The sequence below is a fragment of the Lethenteron reissneri genome, chromosome 47 (assembly GCF_015708825.2).
Source record: "Lethenteron reissneri isolate LAM-NWPU_2019-01 chromosome 47, ASM1570882v1, whole genome shotgun sequence".
NCBI lineage: Eukaryota > Metazoa > Chordata > Hyperoartia > Petromyzontiformes > Petromyzontidae > Lethenteron > Lethenteron reissneri.
In genome coordinates, this window is record NC_083825.1 from 9,231,389 (window position 1) to 9,253,768 (window position 22,380).

The following is a 22,380-nucleotide window of genomic DNA, read 5'->3' on the forward strand; positions in this document are numbered from 1 at the left end:
ACTACAATACCTGCGGTCAGAATGAAAACAAAAAACAACTCTGATAATGACTGCATTGTCCTTGAAATTGATTGGTCCACACCAGAGACAGCTTTTCTTAGAGCCCAGTCTCACATGGTGTTGGACCAGATGTCGCCAAAAGGCGCACAACTCAAAGACAACGCACAGTCAGAGTATGAGGGCTTGGGGTAAGCATTAACATCATGAGGCCTCCTATGTCAGTAGCAAAATATAATAGGTTTTTTACCCTTTTTTCTGGCAAAAAAACTGACACCTTTTTTCTATGATTCCTTGAAAAATGTATCCGTTTTGTTCCCAGAAAAAAGGTTAAAAACCCTATTATTATAATTTGCTACTGGCATAGGAGGCCTAATGAAGTACAAGGACAATGCACTATCAGGGCATTTATAGCTCGGGGTCAGCAGCTACAATATGGGACCTTTCTTGCCAGTATCAAAGTATGAAAAAATATTTCCAAAAAGGGTAAAACCTATTATTATTTTTTATACTTTAATACTGGCAAAAAAAGGTCACAGAATTATTGGCCACATGCTGTAATCAGCATGAGTTGGGTAAAACAATTACCACCACCAAATAAAGCCACACCACTTGTTGCAATTTCATTCAAACGGGTTTAAAATATATATTTGTAATCAATGCCACTATCCTGGATCCCATTGCATAGCAACGTGGATTTTTTCCAGTGTCTCGGGACATCTGTGCCACTGTGTGCTTTGGAGACATCCGTGGTACTTTTTAAAAGTATAGTCGGCGTCCGCCACCTACAGACAAGAATATGCTATTGACATTTAACTAAAAAAAGGTCTTCCAAGACGATACAGTACAATGTGTTGGGGCTAGGCCACGTACAGTAGTAGTTGTATGCCAACATTGCTGTCAACCCTCCACCACCCGACAAAGACTGTCACGTTTACAAAGATAAGAAGATCATCATTAATCGTAGCAATGAATTTCAGATAACAAATTCTGACCGGCAAAGCTACTCCCGAGCCAGTAGTTTTATTTGTAAGACTTGCCACGACTGAATTTAACATCGACTGTAGCGTAACTCAATCTCCGAGTTCGCTACCTGGCTAATATTCCCATAGCAGCTCGGGTAAACATGTATTAGTAATCTAGATTTTAAGTAATGATTGTGTGTTAGTGTGTGTGTTGGTGTTGGTGGTATTATAATGCGGCCGATGAGTAAGCGTTGAGACCCAAACCTTATTGACATCCGTCACAAGTTCCAAACAAGGAAGGCTTTGTTACGTCTTATAAACCGGTGAGAACGGTAGAAATCATAGCACACACGTGTGTAATGAACCAATGTGTGTGTATACTGTATGTATATAAACAAAGAGACACGTACACTACCTCTTTAAAACGCCGGAAAGGAATCAGCAACTTACCCAACAAACACTGCAGCCAAAGTCGACTTGCTTATGTTCGCTTATTGCTATTCAACAAAACTAAACTCTGCATATCTCCCTTACTACCACCCAAGCTCTCACGACGAAGCAACAGAGGGAAATGCAAAAGCTACGAAACCCTTGCGAAGTTTGTGTACGTGTAGCACTTTGTGAATAGTTTATAAGGAATAAAGCTGCCAAAGTGAAGATTCTGGGCCCCCACGTGGGCGGTGATGGGTGGAGTGGCTTTCCGGGTTTAAAAAACATTACAAAGACAAAGATCCCCCGTGTAGCCTGCCACGGACTCATGGGGCAAGTGCCTCTGAAGTCCGGCAGGGCACACGAGGTGTGGTCAGCACCACGCCCGACCGCCTTTGTCTCCCCCGGTGGACGATGTTTACACAACTTATTTGAGGCTGAGTCGACCTAGGGGAGGAGATCCCGGGACCGGTGTCAGCTAAATCGTGGCCGGTGCTGTTGGTCGTGAGCTGGAATCGAACTCGGGTGGCCGGGATCGTGGCGCTAACCACAACACCCACCGCTCCCCACATCAACGCCACGTGTTGATCGGGGGGGGGGGGGTTCGATTTGTTGTCGAATTCAGATGGAAATACTCTTAAAGTTTTTTCGGTAAAGTCACGTAGGGAAAAAAATTAAGAAAATTATAAAATAATGGAAATAATCATATAAATAAAATAATAGAAATAATAAAAACGAAATAGAAATAATAATAGATATAAAATAATAAATCACGTTTCGGAGGCAACACAAACGTCGTGCTTTATTATTTTATTTCGATTATTATTTCTATTATTGACTTATTTTTACCTACGTGACTTCACCGAAAAAACCGAAGAGTATGGATCCTTGCAGTCACGAAAGCTTCAAATCTAGAATCGATGGAAATTCCATCGATGAAGCGCCGGGGGAAATCCCTGTGAACAATGAACACCTCCCACTACCACACCACGTGAGAACGTGTAGCAGGGGATAACAATCCGCTCCCGTAAGTTGTAGCTTGTTTTTGTTGAAACGTTAACGTTAAGTCTCTTCCCGTCAAGCCCACAGCGTTGACAAATCGTTGGTTATCGATTAGAGGAGCGGTGGCGCAGTAATCAGCGCGCTCTCCGGCTACCAACGAACCGGACCTCGAGTTCGATTCCCAACCGCGGCTATCGTAGTCGTAAGTTGATTTAACAAGAACACAAAACAACATCAACACGTGTGAGAGAGAGAGACAGAGAGAGAGACAAAGACGGTCGTGCATCGACAACAGCCGCTCGCGAACAGCTCTCGACCCAAATTAGTTGTAGGCTCCACCCCGACGTGGAGGTATTTTTATAATTATTATTATTGTGTCGCCGTCGTTTATTTAAAAAGACACGTGTTCATTATAGTGTAGGCGGCTTCTTCTACCAGCAGCAATAACAACAGCAACAACAAGCGACGATTCATTCGAGGAGGAGGAGGAGAGGGGGAGTGTGTTCGCTTGCAGACCGTGTAAGTCGCAGGCAACGTTCGCGCACAACCTACACGGCGGTATTCTCTACACTACAGCTGTTGTTGTTGTTGTTGCTGCTGTCGTTGTTGTTGTTACGACGACTTTGCGGTGCTGCTATCTCGTGTAGAAGGTGAGTAGCGGGCAAACATTGGAGGGGGGGAGAGACGCGTTCGTTGATGTGCGCCTACGACGCAGGCCCGAAGCCTCCCCCTGCCTTCATGCATGCGCATGATTGGTGAAGTATGGTTAAAAACCCCACATAGCCCCCTCCATCTGTCTGTCTGTCTGCCCCCCCTACTCCCTCTGTTGGCTTGCACCCCCAGCCTTGACTGGCACGGCAAGAAGGGGGGGCCTCACTTCATCCAGCAGTGAATTGACGAGAAGGTGGTCCAGATGTCTTGTGACCCCACGCTGCCACCCATCCACTCCCCAATTAATTGACCCCTATATGTATATTTTTTTGTTAAGTAGCATGTTTATTTTTCGATTTAAAGCTTTCGTGACTGCAGGGATTCATCTTCTTGGTTCTTTCGGTAAAGTCACGTAGAAGGGAAGTAATAAAAAAATAAAATATAATATATATATATATATTTTATTATGTTTTATTTTTATTATGTTATTACTTCCCTTCTGCGTGACTTTAGCATGTTCATGTATGTTTTAAATCAACCTAATTATTACGTACACAAATATTAAGTTTTATTTAATTTGGGGGGGGTCACAAGACATCTGGACCACCCTGTACATTGTAATGTATGTAAGTTGCGTTATGGTGTAATATTATACCACATTGCTGCTTATATGTAAAATATATATTGCGGTAGTGTTTGTTATAAGATGCGTTAGTAGATCTATATAACGGTAACGTAAGCCTAGTACTGTATACGGTGTAATCTACAAGCTATGAAGAAGGGTCATTGACCGAAACGTCACCGGTTATGTTGGTTTAAAGCCACCGTGCTGCCGAGTATCATCCAGCAGTGGAGTGACCATGGTTGCTGACGATAACGATGAATATACACCGTGGATATGTTTGTTGTATTGTGCGTTCAACTCTCGCAATATGAGGTCCTGTTAGTTTCGACTCGGCCCATCATCATCAGCTTCGTCCTGCGGGTCAGATAAAATAGGTACCACTTTGTTGGAAGTCTGATGAGTACCGACAGTGAAGTGTCTAGCTAGAGCAGTGGATCTTCATCCTCTTAGGTTTTTTTCGGTAAAGTCGCGTAGGTAAAAAGTAATAAAATAATAAATGAAAATAACTAGATTGTTATTTTCTTTTTCTTTTTTACCTACGTGACTTTACCGAAAAAACCTAAGAGTATGAATCCTTGCAGTCACGAAAGCTTCAAATCCAGTCGATCTTCACCTTTCATGCAGCTTTGCACCGCTTTGCTTCTCAATTGTAAAAAAAAAATATTAATAAACACATAGGTTTGATTAAATAAAGTTGTACTTATATTCTTGGTTCTTTCTGTAAAGTCACGTAGAAGGGAAATAATAAAATAATACAAATTATTTTTATGACATCAACACCAAATTATTTTTATTATTTCCCTTCTACGTGACTTTACCGAAAGAACCAAGAATATGAATCCCTGCAGTCACGAAAGCTTTAAATCAAAATTGAAAAGATGTACTTACTTGGCAGTGCTTAATTTGTATTTGAGATGATTTACCTTCTAAACTAAAATCTGGCCATATCTGGCACCCCCAGAAAGGGCATATCACACCCCCGGGGGATGCTTGCACCCCAGGTTAAGAACCACTGAGATATAAAGTTAACTTGTTCAGACTACAATGATTCAGTTGCCGTGAATCATACCTATTGGAAGTGTGCAGTGATGATGATGATGTTGCAGGTTGATTTCCTACACCGTGGGCATTGAAGCTGTTCTAAGTTTTGTAGAGTCTCTGGGGCTGGACACGATGAGATGTCCACACACAAAACAATGATGATGGCAGTGTTTATGGATAATGTTTATGGATATTGAGCCTTTGTCACCGGTTGTCAGTACTGTAGCATGCTGTGATAATGTGGAGGGGGTGTAGTTCTAACGTGGTTGTGTTTGTAATGCAGTCGTGGCCACGTGGTTGCATTGGTTGTGATTTTATTGTGGCTTTCAGTTCTGGTTGGAAAATAGTTGTAAGCTGGCCTAATACTTATACACGCGGTGGTGCTATTGGTGTTGATGTGTCATTTTTGTTGATGTTCTTGTCATATTTTTTTGATATGTAATTGTTGATCATCAATCATCATCATCACGATCTACAGGCAGATTGCCCGTAAGTGTCCACTGCACATTTCGTCATTTATTTCCGATTTCCTTCGACTCGTGCCAATATGCTCATGTTAGTGCACATCTTGCTGGCACCAATTTCCAATGTCTTAAGTCAAGCCATTCTTCAGTTTTCAGTTTCATTTATTGGGATTTATCCTGTGTGCCATTCGGCTCTTGATTTGGGTGCAACCGCAACAAACAATAAAATTACAAGATACACCTAAAATTCATTGTACACAAATCTAAACATCACATACGTAAACAATACAATCCTACAGAAAAAGCACCACCCGCCCATGCTGCGTACAAAAAGTGCAAAAAATTCCATTTCGATGTTTGATCCCAATAACAATCATAATACAATACAGATGAAAATTTCAAGTAGAAATCTATACTAAATAAAAAAAATCGGGCCAAACCAAGCCCCTCTAAAACTTACTAAAACAATGCTGTATAAACAACGTAACAGTTTTCCCAACAAATGTGATTAAAAGTTTACAATAGCGACACACACAACCCACATCACTAAACCTTAAATTTTTCCGAATGACACACTTTCAATTTCCCTGTTTCCCATCGTACATATTTGTTCAAATAGTGCCAGTTTTCTTCTCATCACTGCCTGCATCATCAGGTCTGCTTCTGTGTGCAACCCTTTTCTCACATCTGCTTTTGTCCAACGAGTCCAATCACATACCAAAGTTTACTAATCGTTGGTGCGTTTACTTGGTTATAGAAAAGATTGCACAAACTAATTTTTGATGGATAGCTCAATCGTGTTAAGAGCAGAGAGTCAGGCAAGGTAATATAGCAGTATGGAGTACAGTTCGAACGCTTCACTTATGGTTACGTGAAACTCGTGCTGAATTTTTATATTTCCTGCTTTTGCAAACGTAGCATTGGACAGATAACAGACAGTTGTTACTATCTTAACCTTGTTCAACACACAAAAGATGACCTCTGTTCGTCTGAAAACCCTTGCTTGAACCCACCCACACACGTGTGACTCAGCCATACTCACTCATGTGGTTCAGTCTCAAAGAATGTTTTTCTTGGTCTCAGTCTCATAATCCTCTTTTGTAGGCACTGATTAACTCGGCGTGTAAAAGATGTAGCCGTGCCTTCGATTTTATATCAATTCTTCTCGCTCACAGTACACGTGTAGAAACAACGTGTGATATGCCTATGCATGTAATGACATTACACTAGATGACTAGACTGTTACTGCAGTATCTTCACACACTCACTTCCTCCTGACTGGTTTCAAATACAGAAGTGGTATACTGTTAGAGGAAATGTAGGCTTTGGACAATACTGAAACATGCTCAAGCAAACACTTAAAAATGCTTGCTCATGGTGCATCTGATACATACTCTTAGTTCTTTCGGTAAAGTCACGTAGGTAAAAAATGAAATTAAAATGAATAAAAAATAAAAAAAATCACGACGTTTCGGAGGCAACACAAGCTTCCGCCTCCGAAACGTCGTGATTTTATTGTTTTTATTTTTTATTAATTTTAATTTCATTTTTTACCTACGTGACTTTACCGAAAGAACTAAAAGTATGAATCCTTGCAGTCACAAAAGCTTCAAATCTAGAAGCATCTGATACATTTGGTATATTCTGTTGTGTTGTATGTTCGTACAGCGCAGTAGGACGTAGAAACCACAACATGAACCACGTGCCTTGCCTGTCCACGTGTCTACAGCACTGTAGTGGTAACTCGTTACGCGAGTTTTAGTTGTGGGTTATGATCCACATACCCAGAGCTTTGGTTGTTAGTAAATAACAATCACTTTTGGGACTTTATTCGAGGGTATCTGTGTCTACTCCTCCTCATTAACACTGCATGTAGATGTAAATCAAGAAAGCCTCACTAGTATAGCCAGTTGCTTTTCCAGCATGGTTTTAAAGAGATACATTAGTTAGTAGTTATATTTATAGTTGGCCCAAGAGAACCCCCTCTGTGGAATTCATCCGAACGTTCCAAGTGGTGAAGGATACTTTACACCACCCACATGGTAGGGATCTGCCGATCAGCCGACTGAAAGAACGTGACTTTTGAGTGGGGTTTTTTTTTATCACATCATTGTGCTTCGATTTAATGCATTTGTGTTGTCTGAACGTGGCATTCGTTGACAGGATAGGTGCACAGCAGCGAGTGGTGATACGTGGAATGAAGTTTTACGAGTTAAGCGGCATACACGCGCAAAACTAAATCCATGTCTCTTGGACATGTGCGTATGCTCGGACACTTTGTGGAATTGTCTTCAAACAGAACAAAAAATGCCCCCGCTGTGTTTTTGTTGGAGAAGGCACGGTTATTGTATTGCAGGTAGGTTTGTTGAATTTGCTCGAAGATTACGATTTTTTTTGTTACAAATGGAAAGAAATGCACCAGAGCTGTTTGTGTAATGACAACAAAAATGGGTTTTAATGCAAGGTGAAGGAAAGCGAAGCACCTGGGTCCGGTTTAGATGTCACTCGCCATCCGTGGCCAGGAATATAACTCAGGAGGGCCAGGTTCAGTGTCGTGCGGTAACCGCTTGGAGCTAATGCTCAACTACAGCTTGCATGGAATTTTCTTGAATCGCAAATACAATAATCAAATTGCCCGCTATGCTCCTGGTAACATCAGATTTATCGCTCATTGTTCAAGACTTAAGACTAATTTTTTCACGTGATTATGGCTAAAATGTGTGTTTTTATGGTTTATGATTCCTGTGAAGTGCCTGGAGATGTGGTTGCATTTAAGAGGCTAAATTAATGTTCATTGTTCTATATCAAGGCACGATGCATGTATCATGAGTCCATATTAATCGATGCATTAATTGATGCATTGTTACACTTCTAATGAACAGTCACGGGTGCTGCCATAAGGGGACTGCTAACTGATAATACATTAATTGTTGAGTTTTATAGGAGTGCTTGTCTCAATAGATTGGATGTTAAGCTGTCAAGTAAACTTTTCTTTTTACAATGCACGCCTAATAGGGCTTATTGATTGATCTAGTGTACAATGCTTACCGCATTGTTTGCTGTTCAAATATGCTTCAAAAAATGATCAGGTTCTTTAGATTTTTAAACGGGTTGTTACTCGCTAACTACTCATAGAAAACTATTAATATGCCAATTTACAACAAATAAACGCTCGTAAAACATTTGTTCGACATTTATAATCAAGGCCCACATCGTGTCAAAAGTGCAGCCTCAAATTCATATCCACTCCGTGACTCTCTCAGGCCTCTGTACGTGCTATGAAGCATTGAATGTGAAATTAGGAAGGAAATGCATGAAATCTGGCTTTATTTTTAAGGACGCAATTCTATTGATTTTCAGTCCCCTAACCCACACCACCCAACCACTTCACCAACTCCATGAAGCGAATAGTGTTGGAAGGCTTACAGTGGATTGACAGGACTTTCTACAATTATTATTAAGAATAATTGATATGCGTATTTTATGTTTATTCTTCCCTTTTTAGTTTTTGGTTCTTTCGGTAGTCACCTACGTGACTTTACCGAAAGAACCAAAGAGTATGGATCCTTGCAGTCAAGAAAACTTCAAATCTAGAATTAACATGGCTGTATTGAGGCAAATCGTAAAAGAGAATGAAGCTTTGATAAATATTGAAAGAATGATTCAGTAATATCCACAGATATGGTTGACTTGATTCTGTCCAAAGTGACTTGACAAAATAGATACGGTAAAGTGCCCTGAACAGGGTCCTTTGTTCGACTTTGAAGACAGAAAAATGTAAGACCTGTGTGCAGCAAATGACGTAAATGATCTAAGCCAGTGGCAAACACTAAGGCTAGGGCTGCAATAGCTTGCTGCCCTGTTTGTGTCGGTCAGCCTGTAGTCTTTTACTTAGAATCTGCATGCACATTTTTGTGGTTGTGGTCGTTTTACCACATTTTTATTCGTATAATCAGCTCAGAGCCAATTTAGTTGTTTTTATTTTATTTTTATTTTCACCTACGTGACTTTACCGAAAAAACCAAAGATTACAGCCATGTTAGTATAGGGATAAAGTGTCCAAAAAAATTCCCAAGTGCTTAGACTAGCCTGTGAACACACATTTTGAAGCAAGTAAGATCTTACCATTGTATTAATGTTCACAGGTTTTGTTTACATGAACATTTCTAAAGTAGCTTTGACATAAAAATCAAGGTACATAGTAAACATCTTGAATATTCAAAGGATTCTGTAATGCTGTCCAACATTCTTTTGTCTTTTGAAGTGGTATCTATCAGGGAAAAACATCTTTGTCTATTTACAAGGTGAACTCTTGTGCGTGTTGGTGTCTCCAGGGTTTGGGCAACACTTTGATCAATTTGTCCAGTTTTAAACAGGGCATGTCCCTAATAGCAACACAACTTTATAATACACTTTGGTAAATATTGGATTATCTTTGAGAGTTATCATGCCCCCTTGTTATGTTCAGACACAGAGAGCCAGTGCATACACACTTACAACTTTATTCGGAAGCCATTCTTCTTCTTTCGTATGGCTGATGTAGATGCTGAGTAACAACCACAATTTCGCATTCAGGTGGTGGAGCCAAGGCACCATTCATGAGCATTTCAATAAAATGTCTCCATACCCAAACAAGCATGGGTGTGGGATCAATTCCACCTACCCATGGCAGAGGCCAGTCTCACTGTAGGATGACCGCTGATCGCCTCTCTGCTTCCACCCTCCACAAACTTCAACTCATCCAGAACACAGTTGGCCGATCCCTCGTTACCAACCCAACCTGCGTTCCACGATCGCCAGCCCCAGTCTCGTCCAGCTTCACTGGCTCCCATCAATACCTAAAGTGGTCGACTACAAGATCCTTGTCCTAGTTTACAAACTCAACTTTTTGTTTATATATATACCAGGTGAGGCCCACTGAGCTGTATAGCTCTTTTTCAGAAAAGACCTGACCGCAAATGATTGCTCAGTGACGTGGCTTATGTGGACATTTCTCCCAGCCAATTTACTCTGAACACACGTTTCTAAATGTGGAGAGAAAACCCGGAGGTTCCGGAGGAAAAATCCACGCGAGCACAGAGAGAGAGAGAACACGCACACTTCAAATATACAGGCGTCAGGGTTGGGATCAAACCCACGACCTCCTGCATACCAGGCGAGGTAGTTAACATCTCTCGCCACCGCAGGCTTGCCCTCCCGCTCTCCCTTACCCGAGTGATTTACTCCAACCGTACAAACCCGCTCGTCCTCCTCACTGGCCGACTGGCCACCTCCGCTGCGCCTCTTGGCCGCTCCGGGCGACTTTTGGTGGCCGCTCGTTCAGTCACTCCACCCCTCATAGCCAGGAAGTCAACTCTCCCCCCCCACCTGCTGCCACTCATCTTCACTTCTCCTAAATTCCCACCTTTGTGGAGGCTGTACTGGACAAGCCTTTGCCCCCCCACCTCCTTCTGCTCGTCCGTTTCCCCCCTCGTTTTATCTTTATTCAGTGTTGCCCTGATGCACCTTGCCGTGAAGGATTGGGAATTCTCATCTGACACTCGAACGAATTTAGTTGTCGGTGGTTGCTGTCGTTCATTGCGGGGAGGTTTCTCGCAGCCGTATTTCATCCCGGGGTGAGCGTCGGAAAAAGGCCGTGTGAGGTGGGTGTGGCGGAATGGAAGAGAGGGGACCTACACCTCCCTGGTAAGCTACAAAGTCACTCAATGAAACATTGACTTGACCGCACTTTTCCACCTTCCCCAGTCGTCCCTTTCCTCCTGCTCGGCGGCAAATTCGTTCTACTTACAATTGTCTCATGCTTTCGAGACGTTTGCTCACGGCAAAAGCTGATTGGCAGAGTTAACACTCAACCTTGTGACCTTCATGATTGCGGTTTTAAGGGCGCCGACCTCGTGTTCCAGCCGGCGGTTTTGAGGAACGATAGCGTAGTTTATAGTTATGCATTGAGCTGGAGCGGTGGCACAGTGGTTAGCGCGTTGCACTATGAACCCAGTGATCTGAGTTTGATTTGCCAGCCACGACTAACGTCGGTATCTGATTTTGGCCTGGATCACCCCCCCCCCCCCCCCCCGCAGGCAGTTTACCAACCCACATTGATAAGCGTGGTGAAGCATGGTCTAACAATCCCCATGACACACGGCATTGGGAGGCCTTAATCCGGCAATGGATTGTATTGTGTGTATGTTGAAGTTCTTTCCGATTGACAAAAGGGCTGAAAATTGTTACTTTTTTTTTGCAGGACTGTAACTTACAATACTGCATTGGCGTTCTGTTCCTGCAACTTTCAGGGATCCCTGTGGCTTGAGTGTTGTGTCCATAACCATTAGTCTCATGACATACACAGTGCGTATCTGGACATGGCTCACTGATGAGTCCTAATAACAGAGCAGAGGCCTCCATGTCTGCCCATGGCTGCAGGCGACACGGCACCATTCTCTTAGGCATACCAGCCAGTAAGAAGGCAGGATTTGCGATCAAGTGTGACACACTCTTTGTTTTTTGTTTAATAATTACAGCAATCTTGTTTTACCAAGTCTAGGTGCTTAAGCTTCACTTAAACCACGCCCCAGCACCTTTGCCCACTCATCTTGATATTTGCATAAGTTCTAACCGTCTGGGAACTTTTACCATACCTTGCCCAATAACAAACAACATAAACTTTATTGTAATCGTCTTATTTCTATGAGCACAGTAGTTTCGCTTACCTGCCCTGCGTTAAAGAAAGTCCTCGTAAACGCCCCCGGTCGGGCGTGTTGTTGTTTTAAAGCCACATTGCGTCACCCGACCTCGGGTGCGAATGAGTCAAACGGGTGATGTATCATCATGTCTGGCAAAAACACAAAACACTTTTGTAGTTTTTTCCACCCACCCACCCACCACCATAAAACTCAGTGTCACCGATTGTACTATTTATTTGACATGTTTGCTATTGCCCTACAGCAGCGAGCGGTACCCAACCTGTGATTCGTGAGGCTGTAGGATATGGTCCTCTTGCAGATACTATGATTTGGAGTTTTCATTTGGAAAGTACAGTGTGTCCCTTGGTGCTTGGTGAAAATTCAAATGGAGGGTTGACTTTTGGTCCGCGGGTCCAGAAAATTTAACACGTAGTAGGCTTTTGCGACAAATATTATTCATAATAGAGGATTTGGGGTTTGATAGCGTGAATATAAATGTTTCGTTACACCCGCCACCACCCGACACAGCCAATTAGTAAGGTTTGTCACGTAAACAAAACGTGCCAATTCGTTACTAGTTCAGCACACGCGTGCGATGTTATAGTCCATTTATTTGTAAATGTTGTGGGTTTACTCTCCAACACACCGGTGTGCTCTACAAGTAACGAATTGGCATGTTCAATTTACGTGACAGACCTTACTAATTGGCTGTGTCGGGTGATGGCTGGTTTAACGACACATTTACAGGATCTAACAAAAAAAAACTCCTGGGTCCAGAAAAGTTGGTGACCGCTGCCATGTAGTGTTGTTATCAGCATTCGTATTAATGACGACATTTACATCGTTAATTCAGATGCTGATAATGCCAAATATCCGCAGAGACGTGCAAGACTGCAAGGGAGTTAATACGTTTTCTTGCCAACATCAGCCATGACATTAACAATGTACCTCGCCACTGATTCAAGTCCTTATCCACCTTGTGGAATTGCGCAGTCGCCATCCTAGAATCCCACCCAGATCCGGAAGGACGCTGGCAAACAGTGGCACAATCTAGATTTGAAGTTTTCGTGACTGCAGGGATCCATACTCCTTGGTTCTTTCGGTAAAGTCACGTAGGTATAAAAATAAAATCAATTTAATCACGACGTTTTTGGCGCAACAGCGTGGACTGCCAGAATTAACACCTCATTTGAGACCCACACAGCACACCTCCTGGCATTGACATTCCTTGAAGACACCTGTGTAACCATCAACCCCATCAGAACATCAACGGACCCCCGTCATGAATGTAAAATTAAAGACAAGCCTCAGTGCGATTGTGTGGCCATGCAACCGAAACTATGGGCCACGTAGTAAACCGATAGAGACACAAAGAGATACATAGGCACTCGTGGAGATACGTAGATATACGTTAAAGACAAGCTACAGTGCGACTGTGGCCATGCAACCCAAACTGTGGACCACATGGTGAACTCGTAGAGATACATTGAGCTGCAATGCAGCACAAACTATGGCCCATATAGTACACCACTGTAGTCTGCACTCCTTCAATGGAAGAACAGCAAAATCACACAGATTCTCTCCTGAAACCCGCTTGTGGCGAGCAGACTTCAACATTGGCATTTAACTCCGAAACATATTGCCACATGCAAGAATAGAATAATAGAATTATCAGCATATAAGGTTTCGCATTTGTCATTTTTGGTCGTGATCAGTCCACTGCTCCTTGCCATTCCCCTCACTCGTGATCCTGCGATGTTGTAGCTTAGTCTATTTATTTGTAATTTTTGTGTGAAGTGTGTGCGTCGGTACACTAATCGCTTAAGAACCCAAACTAGTGCAAGAATGAACAATACGTAACACACCTGCAGCAAAAACAATTTCTCCCCTTCACAACATTTAACAATTGAGTACTTTACCCAATTGTTAACCGTTGTGGATTACCCTCCAACAAACCGGTGTGCTGAATCGGCAATAAAGTGGCACTTTTGATCACGCTACAGCTGATTTTTTTAAACGGCCACGTCGGGTGGAGCAGGGTGTACGACACGCACAACCTGACCCAAAAATCAATTCATTAATCCCAACCGTTGGTCGCGATAAGCCTACACGCGACATCACATGACGACGATCGCTAACACCGCTCTATTCCCGCCACGCAGGTCATGGCTGTCAACACCACAGCCCCCACCGACCAGGTGTCCCCGTGCCTGCACCTCTCCGTGTACCACCCGGACAACGCGGTCGGCAACATCTTCCGCCACCTGCCCCAGCAGGAGCGCAGGGACTACCCTTCCCACACGGTGCTCACCGTGGGCCGCCTCGACACGTGCCTGCTGCGTCTGCACTACCAGCGGGCGTCGCGCATGCAGCTCCAATTCGAGGCGGTGCGGCGGCGGCGGCAGCAGCCCACGTGGCAGCAGCAGGAGCAGCAGCAGCAGCAGGCGGGCTGCTCGGAGCTCGACGTGGAGCTGTCCTTCGAGGTGAAGAACCTGAGCAAGACCATGGAGCTGCGGGTCAACGAGCAGCGCCTGGGCCACCTTGAGCGCGTCGCTCTGCCGCCCAGAAGCCTGCTCATCTTCGGGAACTTCCAGCTGGGGTGCACGGTGGAGGCCGGCGAGTCCGTGGACTCGTTCGAGGTGCTGTGCGAGGTGGCCACCGTGCCCCTGCGGCAGGAGACCGGCGCGGACGATTCGCATGTCTGCGCTCCGATGATGGAGACCGGTGGCGGCGGTAATGGTGGTGGCGACGACGGCAACGGTGGTGGTGGCGGCGATGGTGTTGCACTTGCTAGCCCTCGTGGCTTGAGCAGTGGCATCGGTGTGAGTGTTGCCAGCAGTGATGATAGTGGTAGTTATAGTCGTGGTGGTCGTGGTGATAGCGGTGGTGCTTGCGGCAGAGAAGAGGAGCGCGTTGGTCAGAAAGTAGAAGATTGTCGTGCGTCAGTGGCTTCAATCGCCGTCAATCGCTGCAGGATGCCGACTGAGAATTAAGAAAATGATTTTTCCAGGTGCTAAGTGATGATTTAGTGGTGATTATGGACATTACAACGGTAACGTCAAGTGGACACTTTGCCAATACGTGTATGTGTGTGAGCGCACTGCAGTGGCTTGCACGTTGGGCTACAAACACCCACAACCTCGATTCAGTTCCTGACAATGAGAGCACGGCACTGGTGTAAATGGATAGCGGAACCACGTCTGGCCCACCCCTAGGCTCCGATTAGCACGGTTGGCCACGTACGGTGCGAAGGAACTTCAACATACACACATACAAAACACCGTGTTGATGTTAGTTGTAGTAAGTGCTGAGGAACTGCAACCTATGATGGGCTCAGCTCAGTCAACAATGACTGCACCAAAAAAAACCATCACGTTGACTTTGCCTTGTCACTTCATTCTGGCTTTTTTTTTCAGTATTGAGACTTGAAATAAATTATTGGTTTTTTTATTGATATGGAGTAGACACTTTGCCAGGGATGTGCCCGCTATGTAGATCAATAATACAACCTTTTGAAGTATTCCCAAAAGTAGTTCGATCTACCAGGAACTCTTCTGATTTTTTTTTTAAACCCATTCATCCAAAACACTGGGGTTTGAAGGAAAAAATATATAATAGGCGACGTTTCGAGAGATAGCCCTTGTTCATGGCACGTACAACTGTGCAGTGACAAAGGTCCATCGCCCGAAACGTTGTTCCCTTAAGGCAGTGCTATTGACAAACGTGTTGAGTTTTTTTAATGTTAATTGTGCTCTTGCACTACTGCCAATGCAGAAACAGCATTGCCAAGTCACAAAGCACCACGGTGGTGAGATGTTAACTACCTTGCCTGGTATACAGGAGGTTATGGGATCGATACCTACCCTGACGCCTGCTGTATATTTGGAATTTGCATGTCTCTTTCCCCGTGGCCACGTGGATTTTTCTCCAGGTCCTACGGTTTTTCCCTCCACATTTATAATCAACGTGCGTTTGGAGTATTTGGCTGATATAAATGTCCACGTGGTGATAAGCCACTTCGTTGTTCTATCATTTTGTGGCCAGGTCGCTTATGAAATAGAGCTGTATAGCTCGGTGAACCTTACCTTGTAAAATAAAACATTGTTTAGTTTACATGTTTGCTGTTGACACGGTCATGCTCTGTTCGCTGCACATTCCAAATGGAAATTTGTGTTTGTGACACGATGTTGATGGCACACTTTGTATACTTGGGCCAACACGTTTTCCCTCTACACAATCGCACGACTTGATAATATTGCTTCGTAAAAAAAAAATTAAGCAACAAATGTTTTCACCCGACTTGCGCTGTGAACGTCCCATTGGAAATGTTTTTTTAAGTCGGCAGGCTTCTGCCAAATTCGGTGGACTTGGCAAATGATGAAATTTTTATATAATTAGGGAAAAATCGTAAAAATGTGTGCCTTTGTTCGTAATATTTACGGTTTATTTCTTACGCACAAATGCATGACTGGTGCAGCGTCTTGACGTACAGTTTTATTTTGTCTTGTGAAAATGGTTTTCAACCAGAGCTTTGAAGCGACAGAATTTAATCTCAAATTGTGATGGCGCTCTCCTTATGTTAAATGTCGAATTATGTATATTATTGTGTAGAAATAAGTTGTTTTGATGAAGTGGTTTGTCTCAATGCTTGGAAAAGGCAGGGAAGTATTATTTTTGAGGAAATGATTTGTGCTAAGACCGTAGCAGTGTGTGGTTGGTTCTTTGAAATACTCCAGACGTTTCATTGTAAACATCTTGATTAAGTTATGAAAGCGCACAATGTTTGTATGTGTGTATGTGCGCTGCTTAAATGTATGGTCATCCACAAATCAAATTTATATTATACACGGAAGGCACAAGGTCTACAAAGGATTGTAATGTAAAATGCATGTGCTTCTTCCCATCCATTAAGCAACGCTGCGTTTCATCTTTCAGACCATACAAGACCACTTGGGAATCCCACGATATACCATGCCAGTTTTATAACTTATATTGCTATGAATTTCAAAGACGTGCTGTGACTCGATAGTCCGGAGGCCATTGTGCTCAGCCAGCAAGTGCTGAGATCTTGGCTTCGATTCCAGGGTTTGACCGCGTGCGATTGAACCAGGTGCTCAAGTGTAACGAGTTGATGGTCTCAGCCTGGTCAATAATGACCTCACGCAAATGAAAAAACCATGTAACATTCATTTGTCCGTGAAATTTGGCAAAATGTCCAGGCTCTGGGAATTAGGAATGTCAGTTTTGAGTTTTGTGGTATGAACATTAATGTCGTTTAGAAGAGTGGGTGGGAAAAGTGCTGCACCCTATTGTGTGGACTCGAGTCACTTGGAGGGAATTTAGTTGCAAGCCCTCTGATGTCTCTGCTTCCACAGTTGGGATGAACACCAGTATATAATGTGAAGTAATAATATGGTGGTATTAGTTAACCTGTGCTGCCAAGTCGGTACTGAACCCAACGAAAAAAATAATTATCTCCGAGGTCAATCGAGCATTTGGGTGTAGACACGCTGCTGCTGAGAACTCTGCGCGAGTGATGGGGATTCCACATTCTCATGACGTGCATAAATCGCTTCGTAGGGACAACTAATGTTGACATCCCACAAAGCGGCACACATTTAACAACCTCGATGACGTGGCCGAGCTGAAGCTCGTCTGCAGCTTCTTTTAGAAGTTCGCGGTTCGAGTCCAGTGGCTTTTCTGGTTAATACTAAGGGTGTATTAAACTTCGCAGTGAATGATAAAGACACTTTGATGTTGTTGATAAGGATACTCGCAAATTACTTAATTCGGAAAACAATTTTAACTTTTTTTTTTTAGGCAAGTGGCGCATTCACCTTGTGCTACACAGAGGCAGCTTCCAATGGCGGGGGGGGTCCCCTTGGCTCGACTGCAACAGGGAATTTGAATGGTCGAGCTGAGATGCTCTGAAATGTGAAGGCCTTGAAGCGAGCGCCCTTCGAGTGTAAATCCTTATGCCCAACCCTGGACTGGGATGGAAAGCTGCAACATTTTTTTATTGAGTTGAGCCACTCCAGCGACAGAGCCACCTGGCCAGATTTAGACTTGGCTGCTCGGGGAATAATTATACACTTAATTGGAAACTACTTTACTATAGGAAGCTGTAGCTAATTACGCAAATTAGTGATTTCAATTCGCTTGCCAGAAGAGCTAATTATGCAAACCAGGCAACGGGGATCATTGCAGCATTGTTCATTAAACTAACAACGGTTTGCCCTGGAGCTCATTGGCAGAATTTCTCAACAGTTTTTTCCAGAAGTGAAAAACATTTAGATAAATGTACTTTTTTTATGCATTTCCCCCCCCCCCCCCCCCCCCCCCACATTTGAATTGTGCTATTGGCGACTTGTCCATTCTGAGCTAGCACATTACGGAGTGTTAGAAAAGGGGGCCTTTGGAAAGAGATATTATTTAGCTACTTCTGAAATCTATTTATCGAGTGCCACCTCTACAGAAAATTATGCATCCTATACTATCAGCAATACTCTACACCAGTGGTTCTGGGGTGTGATACATAGCCGGATTTTTTTAGAAGGTAAATAATGGAAAATGGATTAAGCACGGGCACGTAATACAGGTAGGAACAACAGGTTCCACACTGCCCACCAGGGATTATTTGTCTGTCTGTCGTGCATATTTGTCTGTCGTGCACGAATGCGCTGTCCAAGTTCCTACCTGCCCACTCCGAAGGAACGTGTTTTACAACTACATTGTTTCACCAAACCTCTGTGTTTATTAACATTATACATGTTTTTTTTTACGATTGAGGCCCAAAGCGGTGCAAGGCTGCCATAAAGGTTAAGTAAGAACCACTGCTCTGCACAAACTCATTGCGTTGCTTGGTTTTGTAAAGCGGAGCATCGGGCGGTGTGGATTTTTCAGTTTGTTTGTGAATTGAGGACATTACCACCGAGTTGCCCAAGCCATCCGGAATGTGGCAGCGTTGCGTAAAGGCAACTTTCCAAAGGGCACGTCGGGAAAGTTCCCGTTTTAAGAAGTTCGCACAAATGCAACAAAATCGTAATTCGCAATGCTGATGTGTTCGTGTGAAGCGTTTCTCGGCAGGACCACTTTAAACGGATCAACTCAATATGGTGAATGTATTTTCACACGTTTGTACTGGAGTCGTATTAAGAGTATTGTTTATGTTTTCTTTGTGTTGTATCATTATTGTGGAATAGATGATTTTGTTTTACTTCGACTCGGCTGTATACTCTTGTACTCAATATGGGAGAGCCCTGTTCCGCTTTGATGGCTTCTACATTTACTGAAAACCTTTGTAGAAAATAAAAAACCTGCGTATTTGTATATGGATTAGAAACTAAAATAACGTAACTTGTCATGCTGTGTAACGTATTGTCGTGTAGGCCATCGGTCGGTTCTCAAAATCGGACCCCCCCCCCCACTCGCCCCCCCCCTCTCGCTGTTCCCCCCATCGCCCCCCCCCATCCCCCCTCGCCCCCCCCTCCATCCCCCTTCGCCCACCGCTCGATCGCCCACCACCCCTCCCCTCATCCTACACAGCTGACGTTTAAAGCAATAGTAGTAGGTTTTTACCATTTTAAACTGGATAAAAACCTACTACTATATTTTGCCACTGGTAAAAGAGATCTCATAGAGTTTAAAGCAATGTGTAGGCTTAGGTGTGGATTACCTTGGTTTAACTATATTGTTTGAATTCATGTTATTTGTGTGTGCATGTTATTTATGCGTTGCTATGCCATAACATTGCCGAAATGTTCCTTAGGTTTTAACAGCATTAATTTTTAAAAATACTTTTTCAAGATGGTTCTGCATTGGGGATGTCTGACCCACAATGCCTTTTAATAGTTGGAATTTTATATGTTCATGTCGTGACGAATGTACATGTTGTGACGGCGCTACAATGCAAATGAGGGGTTCTGATATCGAATCGTTGTCCACAAGCGACGACAATTTGTCATATCACAAGGGAATCATACTGTCGCATGCCTCGTGATAGTCACGCGAGGGTTACTGGTTAGCATCATGGCTTTTTGCCTTAGGAATGTGGAATTTCCACCATTGGCTTGGCTACCAATGATTTGAGTGCAGCCAATCAATGGCAATGAGTGTGGAGATAGTAGTACTATTGGTTGTGACTACTAATTGCCTTTAACGCTATAGATGTAACATCACGGTGTAGTGCGTTGCTTTATTAGAGCCGCAATTAAAGTGCCTCCTTAAATTGTGTTGTTGCTCGTAACACAAGTACATTATCCACAGTGCACGTGTTTCAGAACACCCGGTCGGCAATGTACCCTGCTATAAAACGTGATTTGAGATGTTACTGTGCGTGTATATTACGCACGTTATGCCTATGTGTATCAAACTGTATTACTGCGAACTAAATGGGATTGCATTTGACGCAAAGTGAGCGCTGTCAACCGGCTGTTTGTGGGCAAAATCCCAGTGTTGTGTTACTGAATCGGCCGATGCTTTCGCATAAATAAATAAATGCATATGTAAATGCCTTGTGTATTCAACATTGTGTATTTAAAAGTAACTTATTTTCAACCCATTGTTGCCAAGGCCGAAAACACCAAGCAGCCAGCAACAATCCGCCCTCTCCGCTCGTAGCAGCGCTATGTGAATCTACTGCCGGATGAATGCCTCCCCGCGTCGTGTCGGTAACGGAGGGCGTTATTTCGCCGTACTTTACCAATGCTCCTGCGGGAACAGTTCAAATATCATTCGCCACTGATGTTAGCCGTGGTCCCCGAAATCAAACTCTGTTCACCGGGTTCATAGGAAGTTTTGTTAAACACTGAAAAACTACCCCCCTCCCCGCTACCATAATACATATCAGCAATGGGGTTAAGAATTCAATGTGGGTGATGGCATTTGTGGTGGAATTTCGAGGAGGGGAAAAAAATAACAAGGAACTTGCAACATCACAGCTGTGCGGGTGTGTGTCCGGGCGCCTTGTGTGTGTTGATTTTCGTTTCTGTTGTTCAACTTCGTCATCTCGGTCAGTCCAAGCCCGTACGTCTGTGCCGTTGACCTGCCAGCAGCGAGCCTTCGCCAACGTCTCGGTCAGTCCAAGCCCGTACGTCTGTGCCGTTGACCTGCCAGCAGCGAGCCTTCGCCAACGTCTCGGTCAGTCCAAGCCCGTACGTCTGTGCCGTTGACCTGCCAGCAGCGAGCCTTCGCCAACGTCTCGGTCAGTCCAAGCCCGTACGTCTGTGCCGTTGACCTGCCAGCAGCGAGCCTTTGCCAACGTCTCGGTCAGTCCAAGCCCGTACGTCTGTGCCGTTGACCTGCCAGCAGCGAGCCTTCGCCAACGTCTCGGTCAGTCCAAGCCCGTACGTCTGTGCCGTTGACCTGCCAGCAGCGAGCCTTCGCCAACGTCTCGGTCAGTCCAAGCCCGTACGTCTGTGCCGTTGACCTGCCAGCAGCGAGCCTTCGCCAACGTCTCGGTCAGTCCAAGCCCGTACGTCTGTGCCGTTGACCTGCCAGCAGCGAGCCTTCGCCAACGTCTCGGTCAGTCCAAGCCCGTACGTCTGTGCCGTTGACCTGCCAGCAGCGAGCCTTCGCCAACGTCTCGGTCAGTCCAAGCCCGTACGTCTGTGCCGTTGACCTGCCAGCAGCGAGCCTTCGCCAACTTCACGCGGCCTCAGAAGTGCACCGAGCCTGGCACGAGAGCGGTTGTGACATCGCCGCCCTCACTCGGTAGGGAATGGCGACTGTTGTAGAACTCGTCGCGATATGTATTACGTGGCGCAGTGGTTATCACGTTGCATTGTGACCCTTGCGATCTGAATTGCTGGTCACGGATAACGTCCGCCGACACGTGCTGGTCTAAACCTGCCCTGTTGGGCATCTTTCTGGCTTGAGTCACCCCTCAACGAGATCGTGGTGCAGCGGCGTGGGTGCATCAGCGCTGGGGGGAGGGGGGGGCAAAGGTGGCTCAGAATGTGGTACTGACCCCACCAACCATTCACAAACTATTTCTGTCCTCGTCGGAACTTCCCAACAACACCTGTCCCCCAGGGGTATCTAAGGCTTAGTGGGGAATTTCTGTGTACGCACGTCTCATTGTAGCGGCGTCAACATGCAGCACGCTATGCCACGATCCTCGTAACCAGGGTTTGACAATGCCAAGCTGTGATGCAATAATTCACCTTTTGTCAGCCACGCCGAAAGTGACTACCTGGTGTGGTGTGCTTGTGGTTATCAACTGCGTGTCTGTGTAATAGGGGTGCAACAATGTATTGACTAATATCGCTGCTTAAGGCTTCTGACATGTGAATTGAATCCGGTGGTAATAAAAACTAATTTAAGGTTACATTTTAGGCTAACGGAACAATAAAAAAATTATGCAATCAAGACAAAACTTTTAAAGAATATATTCAATAGCGTCTCACGACTAATGGAAAAAATTGAGACAGATGCCATCCAAACATCCACCCTACGTCCTTCCTTGTGGAAGAGATACGTAGATGACACGTTTGTCATCTGGCCACATGGCCTGCCAGCACTGAACC

General features: G+C 44.4%; 2 protein-coding genes across 2 annotated transcripts in view; one reads left to right on the forward strand and one right to left on the reverse strand.

Annotated features, from left to right (window-relative positions):
* ALPK1 (alpha kinase 1) overlaps positions 1–9,881 on the reverse strand; it is a 75,799-nt gene extending 65,918 nt beyond the window's left edge. The window contains 1 exon segment of the mRNA XM_061571475.1: positions 9,838–9,881. Within this exon segment, the coding sequence (XP_061427459.1) occupies positions 9,838–9,841 (4 nt within the window). The 5' untranslated portion in view covers positions 9,842–9,881.
* Positions 1–20,394, forward strand: part of LOC133354553 (TRAF-interacting protein with FHA domain-containing protein A-like) — a 63,860-nt gene extending 43,466 nt beyond the window's left edge. The window contains exon 2 of the mRNA XM_061571476.1: positions 14,017–20,394. Coding sequence (XP_061427460.1) covers positions 14,020–14,847 — 828 coding nt within the window. The 5' untranslated portion in view covers positions 14,017–14,019 and the 3' untranslated portion in view covers positions 14,848–20,394. The remainder of the gene's footprint in view (positions 1–14,016) is intronic.
* Positions 20,395–22,380: the final 1,986 nt, after the last annotated feature.